This window comes from Panulirus ornatus, chromosome 35, assembly GCF_036320965.1.
Source record: "Panulirus ornatus isolate Po-2019 chromosome 35, ASM3632096v1, whole genome shotgun sequence".
In the NCBI taxonomy this organism is placed as follows: Eukaryota; Metazoa; Arthropoda; class Malacostraca; order Decapoda; family Palinuridae; genus Panulirus; species Panulirus ornatus.
The window spans coordinates 1,257,115-1,272,946 of record NC_092258.1 but is presented as its reverse complement, the minus strand read 5'-3'; the positions used below and the strand labels follow the sequence as shown (position 1 = coordinate 1,272,946).

Genomic DNA, 15,832 nt, shown 5'->3' with positions numbered 1-15,832 from the left:
AGCTCTCGGTGGCTGCACTGCGCGTGTGCCAGAGTTCATGTTTCACGTGAGGCCAGAGTCAAATGTATCCTATTTAAACTTTCACAAGCTTCAAACCTTCCTAATGTTAGGTTAAGAGAATACGCTTCACGAAGCGTGACTATGATATGTATTTCATCAATTCTACTGAATCATCGTTTTACCTTCATCACTTCCACCTAATCTTTGTAACAGCTTTAAAACTTTAAGAAAATCCTACAAATTAACCTCCGTGACTTGGCCCGACGCACATGCGTAGTATAATGAATGAAAACGTTGGAGTACACCTAAACCACTGGTTCGCCTCACAGACGTAGGTCAAATTTCATGTTTTTCAGAATTTTTCAGCCCCATTTAGACAATTTTTGGACCCATTTTTGCAAGAGGCTTAACTTACGCACAGAATACAGTTCTTGATCGTTCTATGGAACTAACATGTTACCATCAGAGCATTAGATTAAAGATATATTGTTTCATAGTTGAAAATATGCGTTAGAAAAAACAAGAATGTTTTACAGAAATTTAGAGGATCATCTCCCAGGGTGATTGTCAGACCAACAAATGTCAAGTTTCAGACCGTTGTTGAGACTATTTAGGCTGTTTTTCTTTCTATACTGCAATACTCAGGCATTTGAAGACCTTTTATGAACCCCGTAAGTCGAACCCCAGCCCGTTGTAGTCTGGCTAGACTCCACCGGTGGTGTGGTAAGACATCGTACCCTGGCATTCTTATCTGTGCTTTAGTCTGCCACCTGCACTGTTGTTTAATTATGTTTAAAAGGATAAATATTTCCAGGGTGTGTTTTGGCGTTTACCAATTTCATTTTAGTTGTGTAGATGTGGAAGTGTTCATCCCACAGTCTTTTTTGTTTTTTTAGGATGGAGTAAGAAAAGTTCAATTTTATTTCTAAGAAAGCTTTTGTTCATAAATTCTTATCTGTATTCATATTTAATTGATCTGATTCACTCACTTTTTAAGACAGATACATGAACGCTCTTGTGAAGAATACAAATTGGTATTGCAAGGTACAGACTTAAACCCTGGTGGTGAACGGTACAGTTAACCACTATGGTACAGGTGGAATGGGAAGGGAGAGCGAACCAGATGGGTACGTCACCACACGGGGAGGCGGGGCACCAACATCCGGAGGCAGAGTTAAAAGCAGAATTAACGTGGGAGGCACAGCAGTCCCGCCTGCTTGCGTGGGAGAAGGCGGCCGCTGGCGGTGGTGGTACAGGTGGTGTAGAGAGTAGATACATGAGGACAAGGAAGTGAAAGTGAAAGATAAGATAAAGATGACTGAATATGAGAGTTTTTGATAATGATGATGATGATGGTGAGGGGTGGCTATTCATGACGGATGTTGATGATGAAGGTATAAGTGAAGAGTGGAAATGGAGAAACAAAAAAGAAAAAAATGTAAGTGAGAAGGAAAGCGAAGATAATGTTAGAAGAGCTCAGTAGAAAGTCATTGGAAGGGGAAAGGGAAGAGAGACTGGTGGAGAGAGATGGAGGATCATCTCCACCACCACCATCGTTACGATGACCAGTGGGAGGTATGGTGGAGAGAAGTGTTGGGGGGTCATTTCCATCATTACTAACACCATGATCATAGGGGCAGGGGAGCGGATATGATACAAATACTGAGGGTTGATTTCATGGTCTAACTGGGGGGAGGGTTTGTCTTGGAGGTGGGGGAAGTTATGGGGGTTGACCACTGCTTGAGGGATCTCTTTCTCGGCTCACCACCAACCTCGCCAACCCCTCACAGCACATACTGTCTATGTATTCCTTATTTGTGTTCTGGCAACCTCGCTAGTTCCCAGGTGTCGCTATACTGTTCGCTCCTGGGGTTTATAGTAATGACCTGAGAACGATGTTTTCCAGGTCATGAGTGAGAGTGCAAGGCGGGAGATAAGCCAGGTTAGGCCATGACCTCGTCTCACCGGGTCAAAAGTCACGCCTTTCTGTCGTATACGTGAGCACCGTCGGGCCTCCCTTGGCCTCCTCTCTGCTGTAGGAACCTTTCCTTGCCGTATTAACTTCAGTAACAGTGTGTTACAGGGGGTTACCTCCTTACAGGCCAATAGGTCATCTGTTACCTAACCTGTGCAGAGTTTTTACTTTATTTATGTGTTCTCTCTGTCTGTATACTCTCTGAGTGATCTGTGTCTCTTTGTAGAAAACCGTAATTCAACAGAATCTAATATTATTTTGGCAACCCTCAGAGGTGTCTGGTGGTCGTACATTCGCTCTGAAGGATCGTGCTGTCGTTCGTAAGGTTGTGTCGTCATGCTCAAGGGCCGTACCATCGTGTTTGATAATCGTACTGTCGTGCTTTAGGATCATACCGTTGTGCTGAAGGATCGTACCGTCATGTTCAAGGATCGTACCGGCATGTTTAGGGACTATACCGTCATGCTCAAAAGCTTAAATCTTACCCATTTTTTCTAATCTAAATCTTTACATAGATTCAGACACATTATGTAAAAAGGAAAATGGGGTCCACGCGTTATCAAGCCACATTTGTTTGGTTACACTGCTCACAGAACAACGTTAAGTGAGCAGCATTTACCATCATCTACTTAGATTCACTTACAAGCACTGAGGAGGCAGCGGTGGCCTGACTCATCGATACTAGTGAGTTGTGTTCTCTGGGGGTCTTTGTGGAGGTTATTGTTGATCATGTAAGTGTTTACGGCGCAAATAGACTTATTATGTGACTCAACTGTTGCTGCTGCTGCTGCAAAATGTATTATGTCGTGAAGACGAGGAGATGCAAAAGAAAAATTATCGATTAGGTTTATGACGGAAGGAGATAGACAATGAGTTTAGGATGATAGATATAGTGTTGTAAACAGAAAGATAGACGAGGGTGCATTCATCATGTGTACGTTAATATCACACAAGTATAGTTCTAGTTGGGTATAGACTGGAAGTTATATAGTACCCATGTTGTGCTGATGAAGATATAACATCAGTATTGTGATGAAGGTATAAATTGAAGCCAGTAAGACGGTTCGGTTGGTCATGAATTGTTTATGGTGTTCTTGCCACTATTGATGTATATCAGCTGTTTAGGAGGAGATATGTTTCTTTCACTAAATCAGTTCGTGTCTATTATAGTGAGTGAGCCCTTGAATACGTCGGTAGGAACCTTGGTCATGATGGAGTAACCTTTGACCTAACTGTCTTTCAAGGCTAATATTAAAGGCCAGGCCATCATAGCTAAATGTCGTACCGTCTTGCTCAAGGACCTTGAACGTGGGGAATGTAACTGGTATGAGAGAAACAAGCGAAGCTGAAGGGAACGACCAACTTCTGCTTGATGGAGGAACAAAAAAAAAAAAAAAAAAAAAAAAAAAACGGGGCTGCTGCTGCTGCTGCAGGACTCGGCCCTCACATACAATCGAAGGACTTCCTGGGGTGTAGTGCAGGTGTTGGGTGGTGGGGAGGACTGCTGCTGCTGCTGCTGACGCTGGTGTGGTTACTATTTGTATGTTGGCAGAGAGAGAGAGAGAGAGAGAGAGAGAGAGAGAGAGAGAGAGAGAGAGAGAGAGAGAGAGAGAGAGAGAGAGAGAGAGGTTTACACTTGTGTTTCCCCGCATCTTGATCTTGTTTATATGTACAATGCACATATACATACCCCAGCCTAAGCCAGGTATCCATTTATCGACCACTCCCGAGGGGAGGATGAACTCCTTGAATGGATGTGGATTGGCTGCCTCGCCAAGGATTCGAATCCATGTGAGTCCTACCCCGAACTGGCCCGTGCTGTCCCATGGTCAGTAACTCTAACCACTCCATCATGGAAGCCCGTGGTGGAGGACTTTTTTGGTGGTTTGGGGGAAGGCTGACGGTGATTATATGGGGGACTGAATGGTGTTACCGTTGTTGTTGTTGGTGTTGGTGGTGGTGGTGTGTTGAAGGCTGTGGTGGGAAGGGATCCATTGTACAAGCATACTGTTGTGTTGGACGGTGTTCGATTACGCCGCACTGCTCCTGCCCACCTCGAGTCCAGATTGATGCTTGCTATACAGCTTATCTACCCCTCGCCACCACTCGCTTGCTCATATATTCCTCTTATGTTCTTCCTCGATGACATTCTTATATTTCTCCTGTTAATCATTCTCTGAGAACTCTTTCACCATGTTTGTTATTTCCTTAGTTTTGTTTCCTCAGTATCTCCAGCTCCGTCTCCGTTATAATTCCGTCTTTCAGTTCTCATCTTTCGCTCTTGACTGACGTATAATCTTATCTGATTTTCCCAATGCGGTTCAAACCCCTTCTCTCCCTCTTTTCTGTTCTAGTAAAGTCAAACGTATGGTACTGCCGTCTGACAGAGCTGACACTTCGTATTTGTTCGTTATCAGGTGCTGACATTTTTATAATCTCCCGCAACCTAAAAGAAAAAGTTTGTAAATTGTCCATCACAGACTTTTGTGGTTTTAAGATCGCGAATTAATTCAAATATTACTTTATTGCTTCGTCAGGATCATATGTTTGTACACCATGACCGCAAATGTGGCACAAATGACCTGGGAAATCTGTTATATAGGTTATCTAAATATAAAGCAAGTAAAGTAAAACAATCAAGTTTTGAAACTCTGAGATCAAAACCCATAGGGCTAACCATACGAGCCGAAGCCTGGCATTGGTAACTGCTTGTTAGCAATATCACTAGACCCATAATATGTACATGGGACAGCTTGAAGAATATTTTGTGAAGAGAATTTGATGTTTGGGACGGATGCCCAATCCTTATTGTGAAATATGTACATAGAAAGTCCTGTTGGCCGCTCCTGTCATATAAAGAAAAACTGGATACAAATACCAAGATCCAAGCAAATTTTTTCTCTCGTTTTCTTCCTCTTCTTAGCTTAACATTATTTTGTATTACTCAGTATATTTTTTTTTCAAACTGCAACACTGCCGTACTCTTGAACTGGAATAGGAAATCGCAGTTATTTTTCAAATAAGTTTTGTTGAATGATATTTTCATGTCATTCTGGGAAGTTCAAGCGAACTTTCAACTGAAGGGAAATACTGTAATTACTAATATAGTAGATATTACAGCTACAATCTTTTGTAGAGATGATCGTGCGAGTGCAGAGAACACCTTACATCTTAAAGATACTATTTCGTTCATCTTGGAGGAATATTGTACATCTTTGACGTAGAATATCATATATCTTGGGCAAAAAGTATTGTACACCTTGGACGTAAGCTATCATGTATCTTGGGCATGAAATATTATACGTATTGGACGTTGAATATCGTACGCTTGAAATAAAATACCGTGCAACTTTGACGTAAAATTTTGCTCTCATTAGACGTGTGGTATTGTAAACTTTGGACATAGAGTATCCTACACTAGACATAAGGTATCGTACATTTTGGACGTAGAATATCGTGCACTGTGGACATGTAATACTGTACTCTATGGACAGAATATCTTATACCATAAATAGAAATGTTGTACACTTTGGAGGTAGAATATCTTACACCGTGGACATGAAATATCATACACCATGGACACGGAATATTATGCATCTTAGAATATCGTACACAACGTGGACACTTAGAAGTAAAATATCGTTCACCCTGCCCTTGAAATATTGGGCACCTTGCATGTAAGACATCATACACTTTGGATATAAGATATCATACACTGTGGATATGAAATATTGTACACCTTGGAAGCAGAATATCGTACACCTTGGGTACAAGATATCGTGCTCAGCGAGAGTCGTAATTGCGGTGTTGTACAGCGGAACATGCACTTGACTGATGGACCCAGGAGGCGTGGCTTGACAATAGGGACCTGATCCTTGAGGCACGTGGTTGGCTCAGAATGCGTGATTGAAAACGTTTATGTCACTGGGTGTGGTTGTCGGAGGACACGAGGCTGACTGAGGACGCGTGGTTGCCTAAAGGAGGCGTGCTTGACCTTTGGAGACGTGATTGACTGAGTAGTTTACAACTTCATGATTTCATATTGCATCTACATCTGCTAAAACGAGAGCTGTGGAAAAGTCGAAGAACAGCAGACGCTGTCTGATAGGTGAAGTGAATATAGCAGAACGACCTAGATTTCATTTCTTGATTTCATGACATCAGATGCATGCAATAGGAGCAACAAGGTGAGGTAGCAGGGATAGTACGTCGATTGTTGCGAAGACTATTTTGTAAAGTGGTAGTTTTGTGTGGACATTACCCCATTCTCTCTCTCTCTCTCTCTCTCTCTCTCTCTCTCTCTCTCTCTCTCTCTCTCTCTCTCTCTCTCTCTCTCTCTCTCTCTCTCTCTCTCAGTCAGCCAATCGCTGCGGTGTTACTTCACAGGTTATGAGGGTGGCTTTGTGTGTCTTACATCCTGTAAGGGATACTGTGGCCTCTGAGTGACGACGAATCAGTATTTATAAACCTAAGGATTCCAGAGTATTTGTTTAAATTATACGAGTATTACAGTATAATTCATTTATTTACGATAACATCCTATATAACGATGTTATCCTCCTACGTTCAAGATTTTTACTTGTGAAGCTCAGTTTTGTTGCAAATGATGATGATGGCGCGTGTGACGATCCCTCCTTCTCTGGCCAGCAGTTAAGGAACCCCCCAGGGCTAACCCTTCTCCATCACTACACAGTTGACCACACTCCGCCACATTCACTCTCACCACCGCACCCTCCTACAACTCTACTACTTCACACTCTGTCGCCCAACATAAACGTATTTCAGGCAATGGCAGTCACTGGGTCATATAATGCCTGTGTTACATCACCAATCCAACCGTAAGTTTGTGCCTTGTCAGTTGACTCCTTCACCAAGTGCTTCCCCTCACTACACATCGTATCACTCGTCTAAAGTCCTTAATCTCCTCAGAATACGTAGACAGGTTTCAACCGTTTACTGAACGCCCTCGAACCGCTTCACTTGTCTTCTACGTACTTTCACTCCACACACGTAAACCACTACACCTTCATCACTCACGGCGCTTCTTGTATATTGATTGATTCTTTGCCGCAAAATCTAATCACATTTTAGTCTCTCAGGCTTGTACTTAGTATTTTTTTTTTCTTTCGTGGTAATCACGCGACTTACTTTCTTGCTTGGCCGACCCATTTCCTCTGCCCACACTCATCATCCACATCGTCAGCACAGGTTGTGTGGAGTCACTGATTCAAGTATTTTCCACACCGGTTAGACGGCGCTTAGGACTGGTCCTCCTGTGTTACAGTGTCAGTTGTCGAGATGCATAGATTCGCATCTCTCTCTCTCTCTCTCTCTCTCTCTCTCTCTCTCTCTCTCTCTCTCTCTCTCTCTCTCTCTCTCTCTCTCTCTCTCCCCCCCCCCCCCCTAGAAATGTTGTCATCGTGAATAGAATTACTACAGCCGATGATGGGACTTCTACATCCACGCACGCAGCGCCTGCCAGTGTGGAGCAAAGGTATGCTTGTAGCCTTATCTCGAGTGGATATGTTGCACAAGACGGGTCCAGACCCCAGTCCTGGCACCACGCGTGGCCACAAGTAATTGACATTTCTGTAGCAACCTTGTCTAAGGTGTGTGAGTGATAGTGGTCACAGGTGGTCTGGAGTAAGTGGGTGTCAATTGATGATAGCTAAGTGGACGAGCTGCCAGGACGAACTTGATGATGGGACGGACGGGGTGGGTATATCGATGACCCCAGTGGTGGGCCGGACGGGGTGGGTATATTGATGTACCCAGTGGTGGGACGTAGGGCTGGACAGCTGCAGGTTCAAGGATTAAGGGTCAGCATTACAGCACCAACCAAAAGATCACTGCTGGAGAGAACATAGAAACAATCTTAGCCAGCGTGGACGCTCTTTAGTCTAGGCCTTGGTCTAGAGGCGAGCGTGACGGCCGGGGTGTGACGCTCATGTAACGGTTGTGGTGATGTTAGTGGGGTAACGGTGTCAGTGATGCGACTTTATGTGTTGAATGATTCGGTGACGCGTGCAGCCGAACAGCAGTATGGAACAGGTTCGTCCGTGACGACGCGAGACACAGCTACACACGAACCTCAAGCCGTCGACGCTTGGCAGGAAGTCGCTTCCTCCTGCCTTCCACCGACTCCTTCCCACCCGCTCCCCTACCTAACCCCCCGGAACATGATCAGGTTCTCAGGTCGTGACACAGTTAATGCCAGGAACGGAAGTCGGCCGACCACAGAAGGTAGTATCACGGTCGGGCGAGACGGCTACAGCCTAGCTCGTATCCGGACATCAGCTCCAACTGGCCCACTCACCACCACCCCTCACGTTACTGCCAATACCAACGTGAACCTTGCCTTTCTCACCTTTCGTTAATACCGATATTCTCCACTTTCATGCACAAATGTTCACGAGTCCTACATCAATACTTTATACTGTATAAATGTACACAGGTACTACGTACTATCCCTTTATGCCAGCTTAGATAATGTTTTCATTTGCGTGTACTTGTGTGTGTGTTGAGCTGTGTTTACTGGAGTGTGTTGTGGATTCGACTCAATATCCTATTACAAGTAGAGGAGGTCTTCAATCTCACCTCGAGGAACTTAGTAGCGACGCTCTCCCCACGAGACACAGCCACACTTCCAGGCACCAACACCTGGTAGGTATGTAGAGGCACAATTTGAGACGGCGACCACCAAAGTCACCTAACGCCCAATGTGTCACAAGCTCTACTAATGGTAAAGAAATATTCTTATTTTCTGTGTGAGGAGAGAATTTTACGCTTTAGAGGCAAGAGCAGTGTCTTGTTTGGTGCGGGACACTGCCGGACTGGCTGAAGTGTCTGTCTGCCTCGGGTGGTGATTGTAGCGCCTTGATTTTGCCTGTTTTGTAAGCCATGTCAGTCACCGGGTGTACGGAGGGTCGTCCTCCAGTCACAGAGTGTCGTCGTCGTTTTCTCTACGGTGGTGGTTGTCGTCCGTCCTGTTTTCTGTCCCTGGTGAGCACAACCTCGGAGGAAAACTATGCCGTTAACATACATGTGGTTTCTCTCTTGACCTTGCCTTTGACTGTAACATCTCAAGGACAGACATACTCTGTGTACAGAAGTTATATGGAAAATGCATTGCTATAATAGTACCAGGTTTCCTGCAGTGTGTTGTCGCAGTAAATGTTGTAATGACTCTGCAAATAACTTGCCATCAGGACCAGTTGACAAAAGTAGAATATACAGGGTTTCATTGGTCCTCTGACGCACGACCAGCTGTTATGATGAATGATAAAACGTCGTCAATTAGAAAATAAAGCGCTCATGTGCACTCAGGCTGACTAACAATTCACACTTACAGAAGGATCATAAAACAACACCGTCCAACTAAATGTAAGGTTTTTTTTAGACACTCGAATCGTGTTGTTATTGGTAACTTGATCAAGACCTGACTCCTGACTAAAGGCAGCGTTAAGGTTGCGGGTAGTATGTGAGAAGCGACTGATGCAGGACGAGCAATGATGCCCCCAGACAAGTCACCTCCTTCTGTACCGAGGAGAGTGGTACAAGTACCTTCTGATGTCACCGGACAAGTGGTATAGTCTCCTCCTTAAAAGGAGGATGTTCATCAGATCATTACGCTGTGATTACCCCATAAAGACGGCTTCTGTCGGAAGAGATGCGGCATGACGCACATCCTCACGCATGAACCCTAATTTAGGGATTATTAGCCCCGGCAATGCTTAATTATCCAGCGGTACCGTCATAAGCGAGTGTATTGGCTAAGTGACCATGAGCAATGTTTAGGGGTGAGATGAGGTCGCGAGCTGTGAAGAGACAAGTCTGAAACGAGACTGTAGCGACACGAATGAGGCAAAATAAAGAGATATGATCACATGATTATAATAGTACATAAAGAATTCTTCTTAGTTACGTGATGTGCCACAGAAGTTGCTTTGGTCTGTTAAGAAAATGTTTTCTCTGTTGGGTGTTGTAGTTTAGCATGAACTTACACGTTATAACTACCACACAACTCACAATACCTCTGATTGGATGCACATACCCAGATCCACACACACACACTGGCGTTACAATGGAAGACAGGACGCACCATGGAGGCAGCTGTCACACTGTAAGAGTTATCCTGAACCTCATATTACAACATTAGCCACTTGGCCAAATTACAGGGAGGTTTTCTGATGGTGTGGTGTGTGACGGTTCTCCGAAGCTCGGTGGTTCTCCACTGCTGTGGTGAGTGGCCCTGATCTGAGACTAGTGGTTGTCTACTGGTGTGCTGAGGCGGTACCCTGAGATCAGTGGTTCACTGCTGATATAATGTATAGCAAATAATAAGTGTATGCTAATATCAAGATTGAACGGTTCTCTGTGTACATTAGTAGTCAAGAAATGTATTAATACTGTAAGATTGAATGAAAGGATAGATACTGAGAAACTGAATGGCTATACTGATAGACCACGAGTAAACAGAATGATATGATTTGTGAAATGAAAGGTTGTGTAGTTATATAGAATGAAGAGATGAATGAATAGTGTATGTGAACCCTGAGTAGTGGGTTTATGAGAGGAACAGCAATGAGTATACCGAGACTAAATGGATGTCTAAACACACGAATGATATCTCTTACTGTGAGGTAGAATGGCGAAGGGACTAAGTGTACAAATAGCCAGTAGATAATGATGGGTACATATTTGGAACCCCCAAGATAAAGATAGTTACGTGGATGACGAGGCGTTAATGCGAAGGGGGAAAATGGTCTGAGCTGAGTACAGGACAGATTTTCACCTCAGAAACTAAGTTTTTTTCCTGCAAGTTCTGGCCTCGATGAGGATTTTCCCTTTGACTGGAGCTTTCATCTTCAAGATAAAGCCACTAAGAGTCATCTGATAATGAAAATATAAGTTAAAGAAAAGGAATCCAGGAGCCACGGGAGTACAGAGACAACACACGGAGAAGGTTCTGTTGTCCGGCGAGCTGGCAGGAGCAGAGAATTGGCAAGTCAGGAAGGAATGACGCTGGTGCTGGAGTTGAGGTTAACCCAAACCATGTCATCCCATGTGATGCCGACCTCAGACTTTGCCCGTCGTTTCTCTTGCCTTCTTCTCAAGGCGCTGCTCCTAACTTGTTCTTGATTATTAAACTCTCCAGGTTACGTCTTGCCTGAGGCAGATGTGGTGGGGACTGCCCTTTCTTAGAGGTCAAGCTATAATTTTGCTATATGTTGACGGGGGGAAAGGATTAGAAGTCGACGAATTTAGAAGAAAAGTATGAAAGATAGAGACGTAGTGTATCGGTTAGCGTTCCTAACCGTGACGCATTCACAGGCCGCCCATGGTCGAGAGCATAGGTTCGAATCGTTGTTGTGGCTGGCGGTCCACAGTTTACCCAGCTGTTCATCCACCGTCAAGAATTGGTCGATAAAATGGATATATATATATATATATATATATATATATATATATATATATATATATATATATATATATATATATATATATATTTGAAAGGATCACAATTTTGCTCGTGATCAAGATATTCCTATGAGTCCACGGGGGAAATGAAACACGATAAGTTGATAAGTCCCCAAGTGCACTTTCGTATAATAATCACATCATCAGGGAAGATACAAGAGAGAAATATAACAGTCAGTTGATATCCATCAAAGAGACGAAGCTAGAGAGATGCTTTCAATGTAGTCATTACACAGAACATTTCATCATATTTTTTTCTTTTTTAGTAGCGATTATTTACTCCTGTCTTGAGCGTGGTCCCTTCTATGTAACTTGCATCTCATGCAATGCTTCCTTCATAGGTTTACACCTGCCCCGGTCTTAAAGTTTCTCCTTTTTCTGTAAGTTCCGTCCGCGCCGCTGTGGAGTTTACTCTTCTCTCCACGCTTACCTAGCTCGTAAGAGCAGTTCATTTTCAATTAGCAAAAAATTGTGATATTTGATCGATATGCTTTATGTGTGTCGTATCTTTAAGTTAATACAACATTATTCAAGCGCTCCCAACTCTGGCTCTGTTCCGATGCTTCGTCACTTGACGTTTGATATCTTATTCATTGAGAGATGGATGTACGAAATTAATGTAACCATTGTTTATACAAAGATGGATATACGAGATGTAACCTAAGCTAACCTATATCTATTGAGAGATGGATATTCGAGATTCATCCTAACCTAAACCATACGTACTAAAAGATGTATGTATATACGAGATCTACTTTAGTTAGATACTGACCTTCACTGTCTTGCTCCGGAGTCAAACAGGAGCCGGTATTAACCATTCGAAATTATTCTGGTCTGACCACCAGTCAAGGTGTAAGCAGTTGCACCGGTACACTCTCTCTCTCTCTCTCTCTCTCTCTCTCTCTCTCTCTCTCTCTCTCTCTCTCTCTCTCTCTCTCTCTCTCTCTCTCTCTCTCTCTCTCTCTCTCTCTTTTACTTTCCTAATGGAGCATGTACTGTTACCAGTCTTGTGTCGTTTCCATATGTGTAGCCGACTACATCCTGGAAGATGTCAGACAAAAATCGTAGAGGAATAACAATCTCATGATCATTGATTTTGAAATATTTGAAGACTAACTGATAAATGTTGTAAAATGTGCATTTTTTTGTTACGATTTGCTTTAAAAGAAATCAGAATTTGAATGTATGAAATGCAACTTTACTCTGTGATCTGTGTTTTGAAAAACTTTATACGTGCTCTGTTGTGTGGTTGACCCGACTTGACCAGGTCATCGTTCGTGACCACCACAGAGAGAAAACCGGTCCTGTCATATCTGACGCACGACCTGCGGCCTCCGGGTGACCGCTCCACCACCTCATCCAATGTCCGAGATTTTTTCCACCTAACACTGTAGGTTGTTTTCAATTCTGACCCACCATTCTGAGTCTTTTTTTTTTTTTCGTAACGCAATTTCTGGTTATCTTTTTCCTAGACTTATCTTAGATGGGTTCATACGTACCTTCTCACTGTTCTCAGCATGTGATCTTTGGGATTATTCACCGACCTTTGGTTTTAAACGTGATCTCAGCTTTCTTCCGTTAACATGTCTGCTGTTGACTTGTTTTCGTAATATTATTGCTTTCATTTTCCGAAATAAACTACATGACGTGGTTAGCAGTGAGCTGTACTCACATCAGGAAGACTCAGGATGGATTTTGCTACAGAATTCAGCGAACTTTTCCATACTTGCAACATCAGCTGTGACGGATCATCTGGCATATATAACTTTCCTTTTGCACGTCTTACAATTCTTTTATATGCACTTTATTTTTTACTTTATTCTTCATTACGTTTAGGTTTCTTCTCGGTCTACTGTCTCTATAGTGCTGATTAAAGCGTTTACGTGTATAGTTTCAGGTGTATTTTCATACTATTATCTTTGGCAACATGCATAAGAAACACTCCAGCATATGTATGTACACCAAGTCTCTCGTTTCATCAGTTCTTCTGACCCCATAATTTTTTTCTATCATCATTTGTGTCACATACAAGATATAGTTTATCACCTTATTAACCAGGTAGGTAAGTATTTGTAAGTTTTCATACTTGTCACGTATATATGTTAGGTATTACACTTTTCGGGTATATATGTAAGTTGTTGTACTTGTTGTGATGTTATTGATGTGGCTTATATTTGTGTTTTGTGTTACAGGCGGTCACACCGCGACAGTTACGGTGGGGAGATGAGCACTGGGTCGTCCATTGTGTTTTACTTCCTAGTATTCCTCGCAGAGATCCTCATGTTCGGCCTTCTGAGTCTCGTGCTCTTCTGGTCAGTATACTACCGTGGAGGGTTTGGGTGGCGCGATGAGGTGCACCTGGAATTCAACTTCCACCCTGTTCTCATGATATGCGGCTTCGTCTTCTTCTTGGGTCATGGTAAGTCAAGACTTGTTTTTCTTTTCTGGCCGGCGTCTGCCGCTAGGAGTAGGTGCGTCGTAGTCCTTGGAGTGGAGAGAACTTGGACTTCAAACTAATTTCATGGAAAAGTGCATAGCTCCACCCTGTGTATTTGACTCTCTCTCTCTCTCTCTCTCTCTCTCTCTCTCTCTCTCTCTCTCTCTCTCTCTCTCTCTCTCTCTCTCTCTCTCTCTCTCTCTCTCTCTCTCTCTCTATATATCTATATATATATATATATATATATATATATATATATATATATATTTGTTTATGGATGGGGTTGTTAGGGAGGTGAATGCAAGAGTTTTGGAAAGAGGGGAAGTATGAAGTCTGTTGGGGATGAGAGAGCTTGGGAAGTGAGTCAGTTGTTGTTCGCTGATGATATAGCGCTGGTGGCTGATTCATGTGAGAAACTGCAGAAGCTGGTGACTGAGTTTGGTAAAGTGTGTGAAAGAAGAAAGTTAAGAGTAAATGTGAATAAGAGCAAGGTTATTAGGTACAGTAGGGTTGAGGGTCAATTCAGTTGGGAGGTGAGTTTGAATGGAGAAAAACTGGAGGAAGTGAAGTGTTTTAGATATCTGGGAGTGGATCTGGCAGCGGATGGAACCATGGAAGCGGAAGTGGATCATAGGGTGGGGGAGGGGGCGAAAATTCTGGGAGCCTTGAAGAATGTGTGGAAGTCGAGAACATTATCTCGGAAAGCAAAAATGGGTATGTTTGAAGGAATAGTGGTTCCAACAATGTTGTATGGTTGCGAGGCGTGGACTATGGATAGAGTTGTGCGCAGGAGGATGGATGTGCTGGAAATGAGATGTTTGAGGACAATGTGTGGTGTGAGGTGGTTTGATCGAGTAAGTAACGTAAGGGTAAGAGAGATGTGTGGAAATAAAAAGAGCGTGGTTGAGAGAGCAGAAGAGGGTGTTTCGAAATGGTTTGGTCACATGGAGAGAATGAGTGAGGAAAGATTGACCAAGAGGATATATGTGTCGGAGGTGGAGGGAACGAGGAGAAGAAGGAGACCAAATTGGAGGTGGAAAGATGGGGTGAAAAAGATTTTGTGTGATCGGGGCCTGAACATGCAGGAGGGTGAAAGGAGGGCAAAGAATAGAGTGAATTGGAGCGATGTGGTATACCGGGGTTGACGTGCTGTCAGTGGATTGAATCAAGGCATGTGTATGGGGGTGGGTTGGGCCATTTCTTTCGTCTGTTTCCTTGCGCTACCTCGCAAACGCTGGAGACAGCGGCAAAAAAAAAAAAAAAAAAAAAAAAAAATATATATATATATATATATATATATATATATATATATATATATATATATTGATACATGTGTGAAGATCACTGACAACTGCAAGCAAAGGTCCAGTTTCAATTCACCCGTTAGTTATAATTTTCATATGGTTGCCCTTTCCTTTTTTTAAATGATTAAAATGTTTCTTTTCATACTGGTTCCTCTCCGATATTGATATAATACGTGAATACAAGACTCAGGTATGTAAACCAGGGTAGAGGATGTTCGCGGTATCAGTTCCAGTCGTTAATAAGTCATGCAACAGTATCAAGCGTTAGTGAGTCATGTGTATCACAGCATCAAATGTTATTGGGTCATTGTCACAGGCTCCGAGGCTCAGTGTTGCTAGTGCTTCAGGACACTAATAGTGTAACTAGACATTTATTCTGTGCTATGAAATCTGGTTTGAAAGCGAATAAATATATTTTTGACGTTCTACTAGCAAATACATGAAGTCATGAATCAGCTAGTGAAATAATTCAGGAACTTAGACAAATGATATTCAAAATATTCTTGATTATTCATAGCCTTGCAAGGGTGTCATCATACTCCGGGATTTATGGAAGGGTGTCCAAACTCCAAATGAAGTATGGTAAGGTGAGGACTTTGACCATTCACTAAAACCTGATCATGTATTCATTTTTTT

At 42.9% G+C, this 15,832-nt stretch overlaps 1 protein-coding gene across 6 annotated transcripts in view; it reads left to right on the top strand.

Annotated features, from left to right (window-relative positions):
• Positions 1-15,832, top strand: part of LOC139760061 (plasma membrane ascorbate-dependent reductase CYBRD1-like) — a 78,275-nt gene that overhangs the window by 45,302 nt on the left and 17,141 nt on the right. For all 6 annotated transcript variants that reach the window (XM_071682836.1, XM_071682837.1, XM_071682833.1 and 3 more), the window contains one exon: positions 13,648-13,874. In XM_071682836.1, the coding sequence (XP_071538937.1) occupies positions 13,648-13,874 (227 nt within the window). The remainder of the gene's footprint in view (positions 1-13,647; positions 13,875-15,832) is intronic.